The sequence below is a fragment of the Ambystoma mexicanum genome, chromosome 1p, assembly GCF_040938575.1.
Source record: "Ambystoma mexicanum isolate Mex_15411 chromosome 1p, UKY_AmexF1_1, whole genome shotgun sequence".
NCBI classification, from domain to species: Eukaryota; Metazoa; Chordata; class Amphibia; order Caudata; family Ambystomatidae; genus Ambystoma; species Ambystoma mexicanum.
This window is the reverse complement of record NC_090921.1, coordinates 204,561,244-204,581,917: the sequence shown is the minus strand read 5'-3', so window position 1 is coordinate 204,581,917 and position 20,674 is coordinate 204,561,244. Positions and strand designations below refer to the sequence as shown.

The following is a 20,674-nucleotide window of genomic DNA, read 5'->3' as shown; positions in this document are numbered from 1 at the left end:
TTCTAACCTTCATCTCTCAATTTTGAACACTCTGGATGTCGTTGCCCCTGTCATGAGGATGCCTTTGAAGCCTGCATCCAAGTGCAACTCTTGGTACGATTCTGACCTCATCACCATTAAGCGCAAGTGTAGGGTGGCTGAGAGGAAGTAGAGGGCATCGGGCTGACCCTCTGACAAACTGGCCTAACACCTGCTCTAATGACAGTACAGATTATCTCTCCTTTCTAAGAAGAGAGCCAACATCCAAGCCTGCGTCTCGGCGGCCTCTAAAAACTCGGCCACACTTTTCAAAATCTGCAAGGAGCTGGCCAATCCTGCTGCAGTCTCCACCTCTCCTGTTATATCCCAGGCCCTTTGCACAGCTCTGGCATCACATTTCACCACTAAAACTCAGGCCATCCTGTCCACTCTCTCCTCTTACTCTACCTCCTCTTCCTCTCCCTCACCGGCCGTACCTCCTTTTCCTTTCTCCTCCTTCTCCTTGTTCACTCTCGACAATGTTTCTAGACAAGTCTGATTAATGAAAATCTCATCAAAGCAGGTGCTCCCCTGCTCCTCCAGAACCCTCAACACTTTTGCTCCAGCCTTGGCCGATTTCTACAATCACTCTTTTGCCACTGGAACCTCCCCCTTAAGCAATACCTAGTGAACCCCCCTCCTTAAGACGCCCTCTGCCAATCCTTCCTCTCTGGCAAAAATCCCCATCACTCCATCACTCCTTTCCTGGGAATACTCCTTAAAAAGCTGTCCATCTCCCAGCTTAATCTCCATACTGAATCTGTTGGTTGTCTCCATGACCACCAGTCTGGCTTCAGAGCAGCCAGAAGCAAGGAAACCACTCTCCTGAACACCTGTGAAGACTTGCTCTCTGATCTAGAATCAAACTTTCATTATGTCCTCATTCTCCTTGATCGATCCCCTGCTTTCGACACAGTCAACTACACCATCCTACTCAATTGTCTGGGTATCTCTGGTCAGGCCCTAGCCTGGTTGACCTATTTTCTCTCAGATGAACTCTCCCCCGTTCCAACTTGGGTCTTTCCTCTCTTCTATCTCTCCCTGTACATGTGTGTCCCCCAGGGGTCTAACCTTTCTCCCTTGCTCTTTAACCACTACCTGGCACCTCTGGCCCACTGTATCTGTACCTTCTGTTCTACCTTTCAGTGTATAGATGACACCCAGCTCTCCTTCAGGCTCCTCTCAGCCTCTTCTGCTCCTTTTCTCATACCTGGCTGTCTGGCCTCAATTCAGGAATGGTGTGCCTCCGACAATCTCTGCCTTAATGCCAGTAAGACTGAGATCTTCCTCATTAAGACACCTGCTCCTGACTTTTCTATCCCACTCTGGCCGCCCACCCTGGGCCCTCTACCTGCACCTCCCTGTGAGGCTAAGAACCTTGGTGTCATCTTTGACTACACCCTCTCCTTCTCTCCTCACATCTCTGATGTCACTAAGAAGTCGCACTATTTGCAGCACCATCTCAAAGGTATTCTTCCTTTTCTCACTTTCCCCCACTGTCTCCAGAGCCCTGGTCCTCTCTAGGCTGGAATACTGCAACAACCTCTTTCTAAATCTGTCTGCCTCTACTCTTCGCCCTTTACAACTAATCCAGAACAGGACTGCAAGACTTGTCCTTGGCCTCAAGCCCAGGGATCGTACCTCTCCAGCCCTGAAATCTCTCCACTGGCTCCCTGTGGCTGCAAGGATCAAGTTCAAGACCCTCTGCATCGTCCACAAGGCTTTCTTGGGCCAGGGACCACACTACATCCAACTTTCTCTTCCTAAGCATCTTCTTCTCGAGCCTTCCGCTCATCCACCTCCAAGTCTCTGAGGGTCAGACGCTTCTCCAGGCAGAGAGTGGGGGGTAGATCTCTGTCCTCTGCTGGTGCCTCGCTCTGGAACAGCCTCCCTGCCATTCTCAACCTTGAGCAGGACCACCTAAGGTTCCGTAAGCAACTCAAGACCTTCCTTATAGCTTCTGCTTTCTCTCTCCCTTGCTGATGTTCCTGTCTGCTGCGCATAATAGCTACCTGGCCAACCACTGAACTTACGGGACCAGGCTCCTGCACGACCAGTTGCCCTTGCACTGCCTCTGGGCCACTCAACCACTTAGGGATTGTATCTGCAAACAAACCTTAAGTCCCCTGACTCTCTGCACATATGAGCCACCTCCCTGGCAGCACTTAACAGTTCCTTTGCACTTTCCCCTCTCCTCTCCACCACACCCCCCTTGGCAATTCCCTGTGACCCCCGCACCTGCGCGATCTGTATAACACAAGGCCCAGTAAGATTGTTGTTTTGTCCTCCTTCTGTCTTCCCTTCTTTGTCTTGTTGTGAATAGAAACACTTGTGTACAGGCGTGTTATAAATGACTTATATCATGTCATATTAATAATAGCTTGAAAGTAACCATTTGTAATAACACTGTCAAGATGAGGACACGACACAGCGATCTGGCTGTACCTTACCGGGCTCCTTCCGGTATCATGGCGAATTGCAGTACTGCAGGCAGCGGTCTAGTGTTGCAAGCAGCGACCAACCTTTCCATGGCCACGCCCCTCTATGCACGCAACGCTTATCACGAGACGGCGACGGCAGTTCAGTGCGTTGCTACTCTCCACAGAGTTCTGAGACGCTTTGTGAGTTCGAACACTAACTATTTACTATTGTTCTTCCCCATACTTAGCTCCTCTGTCCTGATAAGCACCTTAACCCTTGTTCTGGCTTTCGTCCCAATATGTTTTCCTAGCTTTCGGCAGAAGAATCCCTTCCTCACTTCCGAATCCCTCTGCCTGCACTTCCGGGCGGAGACGCCTCCTTTAACCACCAACGCTCACTGAGCGGGCAAAAGCTTCATCACCTCTCACGTGTTTATCTACTCCGACCCATGTTCGGAGCTGAGCCTTACTCACCATCTTATTCCGAGGGTAAGAATCCTCACGAATATCTTTAGGGAGTCAGTTCAACTCCCCCTTCTACCAGGTTCATATTTATCTGTTTTGTTCACAGTTTTCTTGTTAGTTCCTACTAACCTCCCGGGTCTAAAATCGGGGGACACTCCTTTCCTCACTCAATGCTTATCTCTGGCTAGTTTTGGGTAAGCCTCCATTTCTTCTTTCTTAAACTCCATTTCTCAGATTATAAATGTGTTGTGGGTAAATCTTAAATGTCCCCTTATATTATTATCCAGTTCCAGTAGTCCTTACTGATTGCACGAAGATCGTTTACTACATAGAGAAGTAACATCCTGATCATCTGGAACCTCCCCGGGGAGAAGCTATCTGGACGCCTCGAACCCCAGCAGCTCTTCTCGGCACAGGGTTTTTTCCCCTACGGGGGTTTTCCCTGGAGGGCTCACCCCTGGCCTGGACTTTTTTGTTCCGGCCAGTGGAGGGACTTCTAGGTATTGCCTCATTTTCGCCATAAAATCGCAGGGAAAGGACTCAGGTAGGTGTTTTCTGTGTACTTTCTGGCCGTGTTGGAATATCTATGTGATAATTGTTACAGTTAGCAACGCCTTGACGAAGAGAATTATTTCGACACGGCTTGGGCGTATTCAGGGAACACCTAGAGAAAGATGGATCAGCAAATCCAGCAGCTTATAGCTGCAGTACAGGCTTTAACTTCCGAAGTTCAGACCCTTAAACAGGAAAACGCTGCGCTGTTACAGAATCAGCAGCAGGCAGCCCAACAAGCTGCCCAGCAACAGGTTGCACAACAGCAGGCAGCTCAGCAGGCTACAAGTGGGAGGATCCCTCAGTGTTCAGAGGTTCCTCCCGGGGCTCTACCAGGTGGAATGTTTGATGGAAATCCTCATCGGGTAAAAGAGTTTCTTGATGCCTGTACTGTACAGTTCGCTTTCAAACATGCCTATTTTCAGAATGATAGGGACAGAGTTGGTTATATGATTTCTCAAATGTCAGGACCAGCCCTAGCTTGGGCCACCCCATTGGTAACGTCCAATAATCAAATTCTTGACTCCTATACGGCATTCCGTAACAGCATTCGAACCATGTTCGCTAGGCAGGAAATTAGGGTGGCCTCTCAGGAACATTTGCTAGACATTAAACAAGGGAACCAAGACATACTAAACTATGTCACCCGGTTTAAGCAGATGGCTAGCGAGACAACCTGGTCAGACGATGCTCAGGTGACAATTTTTCGTAGAGGTCTGTCAGAGGAGCTAAAAGATGAAGTGTCCAGAGTACCTCGCCCATCATCCTTGGCAGAATTAGTGGCATTGGTTATGCAGTTGGATTATAGAATCCGAGAACGGAACAATGAAAGACGAAGAGGCAAAGTCATGCGCCCGCTTCCTTCTCAGCCCTCATCGGTCACAAACAAATCGAGTTCCGATGAACCTATGCAATTAGGAACCGCTACCCCTCGAGGTCCTTTGTCTATAGAGGAGCGTACCCGGAGAAGAACCAATAACCTATGCATGTATTGTGGAGCACATACTCATGTGGTTCAAGATTGTCCCATCGCTCCCCCTAGAAAGTCGGGAAACGCCAGCGCCCGGCCGTAGGAGGAACCACGGTTCGGGAACCCTCTCTGGTTTTAGGTTCCTCACATAATTTGCAATGTTCACTTTGTCCCGATTCTTCTCTGACTTATATGTTGGTTCTAAGAGTAACTTTAAGAATCGGTGAAAATTTCCTTCCCGAGATCTCAGCATTGGTGGACAGTGGTGCCGCTGGCAATTTTATCGACGACCAATGGGCCAGACAAAGAAACATACCTCGTTCGGCTAAACCCGAGGCTATTCCTGTCGAAAGTGTGGACGGAAGTCCATTAATTTCCGGCCCGATTATGAGCCAGACGAATCCTTTGTCCATGTCAATATCCTCTCATCATGAAATCATAACTTTGGATATAATCCGTGCCGCCCACTATCCCATCATATTAGGGTTGCCTTGGTTAAGAAAACATAACCCTTTTATTAACTGGACGGCTGGATCCCTTTTCTTAGGGTCCGAATTTTGTGTGAGACACTGTATTGGAGATCCAGGGAAGAACAAAGAAGCTCCTAAATTGCCAGTTCTAGAGAGTCCAAGGACCAAGATTGTCAGCTACATTTCAGGTTTACCAAAGGACTACCAAAATTATGCTGACGTCTTTTCTACCTCAGAATATATGCAATTACCCCCTCATCGTCGCGATGATTGTGCCATTGAGTTGGTTCCAGCACAACCTCTCCCGTTTGGAAGAATGTATATTCTCTCTAACACCGAGAAAGAAGCACTACGAGAATACCTACACACTCATTTAAAGAACGGGTTAATTACTGAGTCTACATCCCCGGCGGCGGCATCATTATTCTTTATCCCAAAAAGAAACAGTTCAGAGCTCAGACCCTGTATTGACTACCGGGGCCTTAACAAGATCACCATTCCGGACAAATACCCTATGCCCCTGATTCCTGATATATTAGAAGCAGTCCAAGGAGCCAGGATATACACCAAACTTGATTTAAAAGGGGCTTATCATTTAATAAGAATTAGACAAGGGGACGAATGGAAGACCGCTTTCAGGACTCCATTTGGTCACTATCAATATCAGGTGATGCCCTTTGGTCTTTCGAATGCTCCAGCAGTCTTTCAGAGGTTCATGGACCATCTCTTCTCCGACCTTCTACTTCATTCTGTTATCGTCTATCTTGACGATATTTTGGTTTTCTCGGATAATCTTTCAGAACACAAATCTCAGGTCCAGGAAGTCCTTAGCAGACTGCACCGAAACCATTTACACTGCAAAATAGAGAAATGCATGTTCCATCAATCACAGGTGACTTATCTGGGGTACATTTTGTCGGCTCAAGGTATTTCAATGGACCCAGAGAAGGTTTCAGCTGTTAAGGATTGGCCAGTACCCACAAACTGTAAGGATATCCAGAGATTTGTGGGATTTTCTAATTTCTACAGATGATTTATTCCTAATTTCTCCTCTCTTACACAACCCATGACTAATTTATTAAAGAAGGGGGTTCAATTTGTCTGGACCAAATCTATTCAAGATTCTTTTGAGGAATTGAAGAATCGGTTTACCACCGCTCCTATTCTGAAGACTCCGAATCAAAAGCAGGGTTTCATCATCGAGACTGATGCCTCCCAACATGCTCTAGGAGCCGTCTTGCTACAACAAGACGATCAAGGCCAAGAACGACCCATCGCATATTTATCGAAAACATTATCCCCTTCCGAATGGAATTATACTGTCTTGGAAAAGGAACTGTTGGCTATCAAAAGAGCGTTCGAAGAATGGAGACATCTATTATTAGGGGCCGTCATTCCAGTGGAAGTTAGAACAGACCATCACAACCTGCGTATTTTACAATATGCTCAAACATGCAACAGCAGACAGGCTCGATGGGCTCACTTTTTCTCCCCTTTCCGGATCTCCTTCTCGTTTATTCCTGGGAAGTATAATTTGCAAGCGGATGCCTTGTCTAGAAAGGACCCTACTCCCTCGAGCCTCTTCCGTTCAGAACCCATTTTCTCTTGCTCCATGTTGAAGGTAAACAAACCCTTCGATTTTGTATCACGTCTGGAAGAACAATCTGGGCCGGCAATATTGAAGAAACTTTCCCTAGCCCACCAGAAGACGCTGACCAAAAAGGAGGGTTGTTATTTCCATGGTCTTCAGGTGTACGTACCAACCAAGATACTACGGAAGGAAGTATTGAAGTGGTGTCATGATTCCAAGACTTCGGGTCACCGAGGACGGATTACCACCCGAGAATTGATCTCCCGTTATATCTGTTGGCCAACGATAAGAAGGGATGTTCAACAGTATGTCGATTCTTGTCCTACGTGTCTTCAGACTAAGAGTCCCCGTCAACATCCGGCAGGGACTTTAGTAAAAATGCCATTACCCACAAGACCATGGCAAATCATCTCCACTGACTTTGTGGTCGATCTACCTCCCTCAGGAGGTCATTCGGCCATTATGGTAACCATTGATTCCTTTACTAAATTGGCACACTTCGAGCCACTTAAGGGACTTCCGTCCGCAGCTCAAATGGCCCGGAAGTTTATTGACAAAATCTTTTCCAGGCATGGATTACCGGAAGTCATCATCTCTGATCGAGGGTCACAATACACATCTAAATATTGGAAGCAGATTTGCAAAATTTTAGGTATTACACGAGCTTTAAGTTCGGGGTATCATCCCCAAACCAACGGCCAGACAGAAAGGCTCAACCAGACCTTGGAAGGTTATTTAAGAAACTATATCTCAGCTGCTCACGATAATTGGTCAGAGTTATTACCTCTAGCAGAATTTGCATATAATAATTCTTATCATTCCTCACTTAAGACTTCACCATTTTTTTGTTCATATGGATTCCATCCAACCGCATTTCCCAAAACCAAACACTCCGACGTCAAGTTTCCTGATGTTGAACAGCTGATGGGACAGATTCATGACGGACATCTCGCTGCCTCAAAAGCCCTATCGGAGTCTCAAGAAAGAGTGAAGAGGTTCGCTGATCGCCTCCGGACCCCATCTCCGGTTATCCAACCCGGTGACTGGGTTTGGTTGTCCTCTCGTTTTCTCCACAGACATCTTCGGCCTTCAAAGCTTTCACCGAGATTTCTGGGTCCATTTCGTGTTGAGGCAGCAAGGGGCCCAGTCGCTTTCAAATTAAAACTCCCAAGGACCTGGTCCAGAATTCATCCGGTGTTCCATGTCTCCCAATTAAAGCCAGATCTCCGAAGTACTTTTCATCCTAATATATCGGTACGTCCTCCCCCCTTATTAGGGTATTCAGGTTCGGAATATGAGGTATCAGGAATTTGTGACTCCAGATTTCATCATGGAAAATTACAGTATCTGGTGGATTGGAAAGGGTACTCCCCTTCAGACCGAACTTGGGAATCTGAAAAAGCAGTTCATGTCCCCAAACTTGTACGTCTGTTTCATTCAAAACATCCTAACAAACCAGGGGGCGGTACCTTTAGGAGGGGGCATACTGTAATAAACACTGTCAAGATGAGGACACGACACAGCGATCTGGCTGTACCTTACCGGGCTCCTTCCGGTATCATGGCGAATTGCAGTACTGCAGGCAGCGGTCTAGTGTTGCAAGCAGCGACCAACCTTTCCATGGCCACGCCCCTCTACGCACGCAACGCTTATCACGAGACGGCGACGGCAGTTCAGTGCGTTGCTACTCTCCACAGAGTTCTGAGACGCTTCGTGAGTTCGAACACTAACTATTTACTATTGTTCTTCCCCATACTTAGCTCCTCTGTCCTGATAAGCACCTTAACCCTTGTTCTGGCTTTCGTCCCAATATGTTTTCCTAGCTTTCGGCAGAAGAATCCCTTCCTCACTTCCGAATCCCTCTGCCTGCACTTCCGGGCGGAGACGCCTCCTTTAACCACCAACGCTCACTGAGCGGGCAAAAGCTTCATCACCTCTCACGTGTTTATCTACTCCGACCCATGTTCGGAGCTGAGCCTTACTCACCATCTTAATCCGAGGGTAAGAATCCTCACGAATATCTTTAGGGAGTCAGTTCAACTCCCCCTTCTACCAGGTTCATATTTATCTGTTTTGTTCACAGTTTTCTTGTTAGTTCCTACTAACCTCCCGGGTCTAAAATCGGGGGACACTCCTTTCCTCACTCAATGCTTATCTCTGGCTAGTTTTGGGTAAGCCTCCATTTCTTCTTTCTTAAACTCCATTTCTCAGATTATAGATGTGTTGTGGGTAAATCTTAAATGTCCCCTTATATTATTATCCAGTTCCAGTAGTCCTTACTGATTGCACGAAGATCGTTTACTACATAGAGAAGTAACATCCTGATCATCTGGAACCTCCCCGGGGAGAAGCTATCTGGACGCCTCGAACCCCAGCAGCTCTTCTCGGCACAGGGTTTTTTCCCCTACGGGGGTTTTCCCTGGAGGGCTCACCCCTGGCCTGGACTTTTTCGTTCCGGCCAGTGGAGGGACTTCTAGGTATTGCCTCATTTTCGCCATAAAATCGCAGGGAAAGGACTCAGGTAGGTGTTTTCTGTGTACTTTCTGGCCGTGTTGGAATATCTATGTGATAATTGTTACACCATTTATGTTTTACCATTTTATTAATGTGTGCCTACAATTTTCCTTCATGCCGTATACTTCCAAGAGTGTACAATATGTATTATATATATGGACCTACCCGGTATTATCTATGTGCTCTTCTTTACAGAGGTGAGTTTTTAGAATTTTGGTTGTTATATGTGTTTGGGTAAACAACATAGAATTAAAAGAACCTTGCTTAGACATTCCTTTTAATGTATTATTTACTGAACAATTGTTGACTCCTTCTGCTGACTCACATCTCTGAAGAAGAAGTCCTGCTCTCAATCCATGCTACAATTATAAAGGCGACGGAGGGATCCTATTTAACGTCTACCTGTTTTTCCTTTATGTATGACTGAAATACCTCTGAGCCATTTTGTGGTTCACATTAGGGCACAGTATGCGGAAGTCTAAGCTTTCCCTTGTACTTCTTCTGGGCAGAATAGGATGTTATCTCACTCCTGTCCAGAGGGAGGTATCTCTTGATCATTCAGTTTCAGATTTTATTCAGCTTTAATGTGACCTTCTAGATCACAATTTGGTGAACCTCTGCTTAGAGTTGGAATTATACAGCAACATATTCTAGGAACTTGCATAGTGTGCTCAATTACTTGTTAAATAACCATGGGGACAGAGCCGAGGTAAGAACCTACCAGAATGGGCCTTATTATGACCCTGGCAGCCGCAGTATGAATGGTGCCAGTAAGGTACCGGCACGGTTCATTCTGGGCCACCACATTACGAGTTTGCTTGCGGTTGGCGGTATGCATGTCTGGTCCTGCCAGATGTGCATACCGGCACCCGCGAGCAGACCAGGATGCTAACAATGGACCCGTCATTAACAGGTCCTTTGTTAGCATCCTCCCCATTCCCATTTAGCCCTATGGGGACTCAAATGGGAATGGGGTAGTAACGAGTCCGGGTCCCGAAAATGGGAATTACCGGTCCTGCAAAAGTCAGAATGGCCCGGTAATTCCCTTTTTTCGGGACCTGGACACAAGTTTGGAAGTAGCCATGCCGGTAATGACGGCATGGCTACCTCCAAACTGAAATGAGGCCCAATGAGTGGTGGGGCAATCCAGTGACTTGGCCATCACGAACAATGATGACCAGACTGTTGCCTACCGTTTGAGATCCATTGTGGTGCAGGATGGCATTGGGCAAGTGTGCATGCATAGACCCTAATGGAGCACTTTATTACTGTTTAATGCCCGATAATTTGTCTCCTCTAGAACTGTTCAAAATACTCCAAACCAGGCTTCCAAATCTGGACACAGTATCTCAAACTTGACTAGCAGCACTGGAGACAAAGAGTCAGATGAGGTCTCCAGGACTGAACTCAGTTCTTCAGGTTTACCAGCTGTTTGATCGTATGACTGGTCATTCATTAACCAAAGAAACTCGCTTTAAAACGATGACGTGTCGAAACTGTTACATAATAGAACATTGCAGGAGAAAACATAATATCATAAATTCAATCAGGCCACTAGAGATAGATCACCAATGGTAAATAATGACTCTATGCCCCACCCCCCAACTATCCAAACATGCTGCTATAAATCAAAATATGCATTCATTCACTATCTTCCAAACAACCTCAGAGCCCACACTTCTACTGTGTTCCGATTGTGAGGGTGTTTCACGAAGATTTCCTGAGCAAAATTTGAATTACAAATGCATGAGATCTTCATGAATTGTACATTAATCCCATGAGATGTATGAACTCAATGATTGAACACACTGGTTGAATTAAGCCCATTGCAAAACCTGTGTGGGTCGGAACCTTGCCATTATTATCACCCATCTCAAGAATAATTTAATATTCTTTCGTTTCCGTTTACATAATCATGTTTCATGTAGATACTAGTGGTTACAGCAAACATTGTGACAACAAAAGAACAAATGAGCTCACATTTCCTCATATTTCAACAATTCTCATCACATAGAGCACAGAGCAATGTGCACATGTCTGGGTGTTTTACAATTTGATGACATGTTTGGAGTAGGAAGGAACAAGAAAGCGAGATTGAGTAGGTCTGTGAATACATAGGGATTTTACAAGGCCAATATAATTGAACAAATAAGGGGGAGAGGAAAAGCTGCTACAACTAGCCTATCAGACTGAGGGGAGAGTGAGGGAGGGGAGTGAGAGGACAACGAGGTAAAGCCAGTGGGATTTTGTTCACAGGGAGCAGTGGTGGGTAAAATCGGAACCGGTAAGTGCAGAATTGGGAACAGAAAGTGTAGTGGTATAGCCAACAAGGTTCTGCCTGCAGCGTATCAGCGTTAGAGTAAATGCACCCCATTGTAGGTTACCCTTACCTGAGTGATCCCCGAAGCCCATAAGACCTTACTGGCATTGAAGATAAGGGTCTGTCCTTCAGGGGCGCTGGAGTCGTACTTGCCAACTATCACGTGCTTGAGGGAGCCCTCTGCGTTTTTTTGAAAATTGATAATGTCGTATTGAGCAGGAACTTCACCATTTTGATTGAAAAATACTTCACCACCACCATTCTTTCTAAACCGAACATTCTTCAGATAATATAGGAGCTAGAAAAAAAAATGGACAAATACAGTTTGGAACACACCTTGCCAATAGCAAGCTACTTTCAATTATTACTTTACAGAAAATGAAGAACTGATTACACCAATTTTAGTCACTCACAATGGGGTACACACTAGCTAGCCTGCAATGTTTAAAATGCTAACTTCTCTATGCCATCTTGTTTTTCCATCACTTACTTTTATGAAGTGAGTCAGCACCTACAGGCAACTCCTTGCATTACACTACCGATAGAAACACAACAACATTAGCAAAATCAGCAGTTCTGGCTTTTCTAAAAGGAACTGTGTCAGAACTGTTTCAGACACTGATTTTTCCTATCAGCTCAGGGAGCTTTGGTGCAAAGAGACAGGTCCTGATTCTAAGCAAAATCCACCCCCAATGTGCCCTGGGTGTGGGTAGGAAGCAAAGTTTGCCTCTGCTATTGGAACACTCCTTCTTCACCTCAATGGACAGGAATATCAACTCTTCTAAAAGAGGTCCAAGTTAACTCTTCCTTATGTCCTAGACGGTCCAAGAGTGAATGAAAAACGAAGTTGGACACTCCATTTTATTTTAGACGAAGGACCACAGGAGATTGTGGAAATCAAGCATACCTAGATTGCCTTTTAGTGCAGGAATTGGAGGGGACAGGAAAGAAAGGCAAGCCAGCCGAAAGACAAATAGAGGAACCCTTATCCCAACTTATCTGTGTTTCCTGGTTGTCCTAACACACCCCTTCTCAGCCTGCAACTTTAAATGATCTGTGTTGAGCAGCCCCCTTGTGTGATGCAGTCTTTTGTTATGTTATGTTAACAGAACTTATTAAGCGCAAATACCCCCAAAGGCATCATGGCACTGGTGGCATGAAAGGAGATTTTAATGATATGTCAGATTCTAGAATATTGTCGTTTTCAGTACCCGGTGCAAGACAAGATAGTCAGCAGTCCCCAGTAGAGCAAGGGGAAGGTCATTCCAAGCTTTAGCGGCTGCCACGGAGAAGGCTTGCTCCCCTGATCGAGATAGCCTGAACCGGGGAACCACTACAAGAGCTGCCTGGGATCGGAGAGAGTGAGTGGGCACATAGTGCAAGAATTTAGCTTGCAGATATTCTGCCCCGAGGCCATGAAAAGCCGGATGTAAAATGCACATGGCCTTAACAATGGAGACATATGGGCTCTGAAAAGGGGGGCGAAGAATAAATCTGGCCGCAGCATTCTGGAGTAGTTCTAGCCGCTTGATAAAATAGCAAGGCTGTGCCAGATAGAGCGAATTGTAATTGTCCAGTACACTCAAAACCAAAGCTGCGACCACCTGGGCCTCACATGCTATGCGAAAGAATGGGAAGACCTTCCGGAGTATGAAGAGCACTTAGCTATTTGATGCCCTGCTCTCCTTTTTGTCTCGTTGGGAGATCCCAGGCCTGACAAGAGGGTGTTACTTTCCCTTCTACAGAGTCAAGTGATACCCTTTTGTCTAATTCACAGGAATGCAAAGAGGCAGGATCATGGAATCCACACAGACTCCGAGGGATTTCTGAGCTCACAGGATTGAAACTGGTATGCTATAAATCAGATGTGGCTTTACTAATGATGTGAACCTTCAGCCACCAGACCCTAGCTCATGTATGGCGTATGATTATAGAGTAAACTGTCACCTGGATAACGGTTCATGATAATTATGTAGGTTTAGAACAGATGTGCGTATCTTCCCTACACCCCCTGTGTTGCAGTGACATTGCTGTCCCATCCGCAGTCAAATTGGGCCCTGCAACCTTTCAGCCTGCTCTGTGCCACTGGAGAGCGGGTGCCACAGATCACGAGACTCATTCAGCAGGGCACACATGTTATCATGTATTTGGCATGGAGTTTGGCTAAAGGGAGGATCTGGTTAGCAGACCACCCTTTTTGAGCTAGAACTACCTGAATCATTTTATTAGTTATTAAACAACATAACAATCAGGGCTTCTACTGTAATGCTCACCTGATTCTCACAGAGGCGCCGGTCTTGACTGGGCGACTACCGTATCTTCAAAGGTGATGTGTAGCACCCGGTTGGCTCTTTGGGCTGGACCTCTGTGCACTGTATGCCTGACGTGTAGAGTAAGATGTCTGCAGATAGAAAATATGGGGTTAATGAACTGGGGTTATTGGGGTGTCCCTATCTCTTTCCTCTTCTCCTCTCCTGTAGACCCCCAAAGGTTAACGCTCTCACCTTAGGTAAGTGAATGCCGAGCTCTCCATCTGCCTCGGGGCAGGGTGCTGTAACCAGTTTCTTCACTGGATAGGTAGCGCAGGCCTCTTGACTTCAGAGGACTGCTGTCCGTCGTTTACTGCACCAACGGTAAGTTTCGAGTCGTTCAAATGTCTTTAAAGTCTTTAGTAATGATGTCTCTTGTTTTGCAAGGTTCCGGCGATGGCGGATGACGGGCTGAAGTGAGTTGAAGATGGAGCCCGTGTGATGAATAGAAGCGCCTGGAAGCACGTAAGTAAGCGCTTGTTGCCTGCTTCACGATGCGCTCTAACTGTCTTTTTATTTTGCAGGTACGAGTTCGGAGCGGCTGCAGGGTGCCGGAATACCCACTGGATTAGATGTGGAAAGGAGTAATGGCACGTGAGTATTAAAGTTCCCCAATGTCTTTAAACGCACCTTGTTTTGTCTTTCAGATGCGGGATGCAGCGCCGAAGGCCTCCGGAGCGCACGAAGAGTAGCTTTTTGTCTTTCAGATGCCGGAATGCAGTGTGAAGACCTCCGGAGCGCACCAAGAGTAGGTAAGCTTTTGCCTTTCAGATGCCGGAATGCTAATCTGTTCTTTCTTGTCTTTATAGGTGTTGCTGAAGACTGGATTCAGGATGGTAAGCCTTTGCCTTTCAGATGCCGGAATGCTAACCTGTTCTTTCTTGTCTTTATAGGTGTTGCTGAAGACTGGATTCAGGATGGTAAGCCTTTTTCCTTAGGCCCAGGACCGGATGCAGAAGACACGATGAGCGTTCTGCTGCAGAGGTTGCAGAATAACGCAAAGCAAGATTCATCCACCGGGTGTGGTTTAAATAGCCTCCTGTAGTGCTTAGGTATCTCCTTCCACAGCCACGCCTAAGTAAGAAAAGAGTTCCTGGTAAGAAAAGAGTTCCTGCCTTCCAGAAGAGTTCCAGTGTTCTGAATCTAGGGAGTGGCTCCAGCCCCACCCAACAGGAAAAGTAGTTCCAAACAGAAGAGGATCAGAGGCTCAACTGGCAGGCAAGTAAGCAGCATGGTCTGCTGAAGGTAAGTCCACCCAAGCATTATGAGCCCGGCGCTTCCAGCGCTGGGACTGGGCATATTTATGAGCCTGGTGCCACTGGCGCCAGGACTGGGTCCAAAACGTCCCAATTGGGACTGGTTGGCACTCGGAACCTGGGTTATGGATCTGCTTCCAAGGGAGTTGGGAAAACCCTGACCTTTTGGAAGCAGAGATCATGACAGTACCCCCCCTCAAGGCCCCTCCCAAACCGGGCTTCTCCGGGGGTTTTGGCTTGTCAGGAAATGTTCGGTGAAATCTTTTGATTAGGCGAGGAGTGTGGACATATTCAGCAGGTTCCCAGGATCTCTCTTGGGGGCCGTAGCCTTTCCAGTCAATTAGGTAGAATAGTTTAGATTTGGAGATCTTGGAGTCCAGAATGCTTTTGACTTCAAACTCGAGTTCTCCATCCACTAGAATAGGTTTTGGAGATTTGGTTAGTCGGGTTTGAGGTTGCAGCATGCAGCGTAAATACTGTTCCAGAGTTTGATTGGTCCTCTTGGTTTGTCCGTCGGTCTGAGGGTGGTGACTGGTCGATAGTCTCACATCAATTTGAGCCGACCGACAGCAACTTCGGCAAAAATGAGAAATAAATTGACTACCTCGATCCGAAATTAGAACCGAAGGAAAACCGTGCAGTCGGACGATGTTTTCGAGAAATTCTCAGGCCAGAGTTGCTGCTGTTGGCAAGCCTTTGAGCGGAATGAAATGCGCCATCTTGGAGAATAAGTCCACGATTACTAGAATCGTATTGTATCCGGAGCATGGAGGTAGATCGGTGATGAAGTCCATAGAAAGCGTATGCCAAGGGCGAGGTGGGATGTCAATAGGGCGTAAGAGGCCTGCTGGTCTTTCCTTTTGACTCTTGTTTTGGGCGCATACTCCACAGGACATTATAAAGTCTCTGATATCTTTTTTCCAAGACGGCCACCAGAAGTAGCGCTTGATCTTTTCTGAGGTCTTGGCTATACCGGGATGACCTTCCATTAAAGAGTCGTGATAACAAGAGATTACTTTTTTCTGTAAATCTGTGCTGGGTAGGTATAATCGTTCTTGGAAATACAATAAGTTGTCCTTTACTGCAAAGTCCTTTCCCTGCAGATGCCAATTCTGTATGTCTGCTGGAGTTACAAGTTGCCTGGCTTTATCCTTAACTTCCTCTATGGATTCTGTGGCGATTACACCCAGAATTCTTTGTTCGGGAATGATTGGTACAGGTTTAGGGTTGACCAAGTGTTCTTCCACTCCCATCCGAGAAAGGGCATCGGCTTTACCGTTCTTTGTACCAGGTCGATAGGTAATTATGAAGTCAAACTCGGCAAAGAATAATGCCCAACGGAGTTGTCTAGAGGATTGGGCTTTTGCAGTCTTCAAATATTGCAGGTTTCGGTGATCCGTAATCACAGTAACGGTGTGTCGGGCCCCCAGCAGATAATGCCGCCAAGCCTTAAAGGCAGACTTGATAGCCAGAAGTTCCTTGTCAGTAATCGTGTAATTGATTTCAGGAGGCGAGAATTTGCGGGACCAAAATGCCACGGGATGCAACTGATTGGTTACCGGGTCTTTTTGTGATAGAACTGCCCCCATGGCAAGGCTTGAAGCATCAGTTTCCACGATGTAGGGGAGTTCGGGGCGAGGGTGTTTTAAGATTGGTGCAGAGATAAATTTAGTCTTCAAATCCTGGAAAGCTTGTTCCGCCTCGGTAGACCATTCAAAACGTTTGTTTTTCTTTAACAAGGCAGTGATGGGCTGGACTATTCGAGAGAATTCGGGGATAAACCTGCGGTAAAAGTTAGCGAAGCCTAACATGCTTTGCACACCTTTTACGGAGGATGGTGATGGCCATTTGAGAACTGCATCGACCTTCTTTGAATCCATACGCACTCCGCCAGGTGATAATATGAATCCCAAGAATTCAACTTCAGTCACGTTGAAAACACATTTTTCCAACTTAGCGAAAAGTTTGTGTTGACGCAATCTTTCGAGGACCATTTTCACGTGTTTCCGATGTTCAGATTCCGATGAAGAATAAACGAGGATGTCGTCAATGTAAACAACAACACATACATCTATGAGCTCTCTGAGGACATCGTTCATAAAATATTGAAAGGCGGCCGGGGCATTGCAAAGTCCGAAGGGCATGACCTGATATTCAAATAGCCCATACTTGGTGCGGAAGGCCGTCTTCCATTCATCGCCCTCTTTTACTCGTACCAAGTGGTAAGCTCCTCTAAGATCCAGCTTTGTATATATGCATGCTTTTCTGACTTGGTCCAGGAGTTCAGGGATCAAAGGTAACGGATATCTATTCTTAACGGTGATCTGGTTCAGGGAGCGATAATCGATACAAGTTCTAAGGTCTCCTTCCTTTTTCGGAACGAAGAACAAAGCTGAAGAAGCAGGGGACTTGGAAGGACGAATAAACCCATTTGCCAGGTATTGATCCAGGTATTGTCGAAGGTGAAGGTTCTCAGGCTCGGTGAGGGCATAAATTCTACTACAAGGAGGAGTAGATCCAGGTATCAGGTCTATCTGGCAGTCATAAGACCTATGAGGAGGTAGAGAGTTAGCCTGATCCTTCCGGAAAACATCTTGGTATTCTAGGTATTCGGGAGGTAACTGGGGAGTCTCTGAAGAAATTGCGGCCAGTGCAACACCAGGTGGAGGGTGACAAGTAGAGACACATTCTGGAAACTGGACCGTTCTTGCTCGCCAATCGATCAGAGGATTGTGTTTCTCTAACCAAGGTATTCCTAGAATAATCTGAAACTGAGGGGCCTTGATCACATCGAACACGATCTTCTCATGGTGTCCATCTTGACTTACTAGCGTCACCTCTTGAGTGGTATGCGTTACTGGCCCGGAGGCTATCTCCGTACCATCCACCGTAGTAATGACGTCCTTTACAGCCTTGGGACAAAGAGTTAGATTCATCCTCAAAACCATTTCATGATCCACATAATTGCCGATGGCACCGCTGTCGACGTAAGCTTCAATTGCATGTAATCGATCCGGATTATCAGGGCTAATGAGGACCATAGGTATCACGAAATGCGAGGTCACGGAACTGGTTTTCACGCTCGGCAAGAGGACCTCTATTCTTGTCGGGCGAGGTCGTTTCCCTGCTCAGAGTTTGTAACTTTGGTAACTGCAGCTCCTACTGCCTTCTTGGCAGGTTTCACCGGACAGTCTCGAAGAAAGTGCCCTGAGTTTCCGCAATATAGGCATAATTGCAACTGTTTCCTCCTTTCCCGCTCCCTTTGTGTTAGAGGACCTTTCAGACCCCCTATTTGCATGGGTTCCCCGGAGTCTACTCCTTTGGAAGGAGTTGGCGGTTTGGAAAATACTCGAGCATCACACTTGGAACGATCGGCCTTCCTGTTCTGCAGCCTGTGATCTATTTGAACGACCAAGTCTATATAATCCGAACAGTCTTGTGGGGGATTCACTACTTGGGCTAAAACGTCTTTGAGCTCTCCACGTAGACCTCTATAAAACAGCGTAATCCTTTTGTCCTCAGGCCATTGAGTTTCCACTATTAGTCTATTGAAAGATGCAATATAAGCCAAAAGGTCTTGATTACCCTGTCGCAACGAAAGAAGCTCATTGTCCAAGGCCTGCCCCTGTGAATGTCTTGCGAACAGTTTTTCCATACTAAGCTGAAAGGCTTGAAAATCATGGAGAACCGGATCATCTTGATTAACTAGAGGGATCGACCAGTCTGCCGCATTGCCACTAAGGTACGAAAGTACAAAAGCTACTTTTGCTTGATCAGTTGGAAAGGCTGCTGGCCGGCATAAGAAGTGCAACCGGCACTGATTGATAAATACTGCAAACCTCTTTGGGTCACCAGAAAATCGTTCGGGCGGAGCCAGAGGTACATTCCCAGGTAGGTTGATCTGCACTGGATTTATAGAGGATGTTGAAGGAAGATTTGCCCCTGATGCGGGTAACGGGGTCTGTCCGGCTTGTGACTGTAGCACTTGTCTAGCAAGATTGTCTGTTCTCTCCTTGGAAATAATTAGTTCCCTTCTTAGAGCATTTGTTTCCTGACGAGCTGCATGCACTTCTGCCCTTAGTTCCCCAAGTAACCGGGCTAGGGGGTCAGTATCCGAGGTTTCCATAGCGCCTGGGCGAGAGTTTTGCGGTAGGCTTTGCGTTCTGTAACGCTCACCTGATTCTCACAGAGGCGCCGGTCTTGACTGGGCGACTACCGTATCTTCAAAGGTGATGTGTAGCACCCGGTTGGCTCTTTGGGCTGGACCTCTGTGCACTGTATGCCTGACGTGTAGAGTAAGATGTCTGCAGATAGAAAATATGGGGTTAATGAACTGGGGTTATTGGGGTGTCCCTATCTCTTTCCTCTTCTCCTCTCCTGTAGACCCCCAAAGGTTAACGCTCTCACCTTAGGTAAGTGAATGCCGAGCTCTCCATCTGCCTCGGGGCAGGGTGCTGTAACCAGTTTCTTCACTGGATAGGTGGCGCAGACCTCTTGACTTCAGAGGACTGCTGTCCGTCGTTTACTGCACCAACGGTAAGTTTCGAGTCGTTCAAATGTCTTTAAAGTCTTTAGTAATGATGTCTCTTGTTTTGCAGGGTTCCGGCGATGGCGGATGACGGGCTGAAGTGAGTTGAAGATGGAGCCCGTGTGATGAATAGAAGCGCCTGGAAGCACGTAAGTAAGCGCTTGTTGCCTGCTTCACGATGCGCTCTAACTGTCTTTTTATTTTGCAGGTACGAGTTCGGAGCGGCTGCAGGGTGCCGGAATACCCACTGGATTAGATGTGGAAAGGAGTAATGGCACGTGAGTATTAAAGTTCCCCAATGTCTTTAAACGCACCTTGTTTTGTCTTTCAGATGCGGGATGCAGCGCCGAAGGCCTCCGGAGCGTGCGAAGAGTTGGTAAGCTTTTGTCTTTCAGATGCCGGAATGCAGTGTGAAGACCTCCGGAGCACACGAATCCGGAGCACACGAAGAGTAGGTAAGCTTTTGCCTTTCAGATGCCGGAATGCTAACCTGTTCTTTCTTGTCTTTATAGGTGTTGCTGAAGACTGGATTCAGGATGGTAAGCCTTTGCCTTTCAGATGCCGGAATGCTAACCTGTTCTTTCTTGTCTTTATAGGTGTTGCTGAAGACTGGATTCAGGATGGTAAGCCTTTTTCCTTAGGCCCAGGACCGGATGCAGAAGACACGATGAGCGTTCTGCTGTAGAGGTTGCAGAATAACGCAAAGCAAGATTCATCCACCGGGTGTGGTTTAAATAGCCTCCTGTAGTGCTTAGGTATCTCCTTCCACAGCCACGCCTAAGTAAGAAAAGAGTTCCTGGTAAGAAAAGAGTTCCTGCCTTCCAGAAGAGTTCCAGTGTTCTGAATCTAGGGAGTGGCTCCAGCCCCACCCAACAGGAAAAGTAGTTCCAAACAGAAGAGGATCAGAGGCTCAACTGGCAGGCAAGTAAGCAGCATGGTCTGCTGAAGGTAAGTCCACCCAAGCATTATGAGCCCGGCGCTTCCAGCGCTGGGACTGGGCATATTTATGAGCCTGGTGCCACTGGCGCCAGGACTGGGTCCAAAAGGTCCCAATTGGGACTGGTTGGCACTCGGAACCTGGGTTATGGATCTGCTTCCAAGGGAGTTGGAAAAACCCTGACCTTTTGGAAGCAGAGATCATGACATCTACTCTCTTGACATATGTGTATACTTGCCTCTGCGCGACCCTTCCTTTGTGTATGATGCTGAGTGCCTTTGTGTATGATTCGTGTGTGCCCAATGCCTCTGACTTGTACCTGCT

General features: G+C 46.8%; 1 protein-coding gene across 1 annotated transcript in view; it reads right to left on the bottom strand.

Annotated features, from left to right (window-relative positions):
- LOC138469393 (vomeronasal type-2 receptor 26-like) overlaps positions 1 to 20,674 on the bottom strand; it is an 81,780-nt gene that overhangs the window by 36,254 nt on the left and 24,852 nt on the right. The window contains exon 2 of the mRNA XM_069609028.1: positions 11,391 to 11,618. Within this exon, the coding sequence (XP_069465129.1) occupies positions 11,391 to 11,618 (228 nt within the window). The remainder of the gene's footprint in view (positions 1 to 11,390; positions 11,619 to 20,674) is intronic.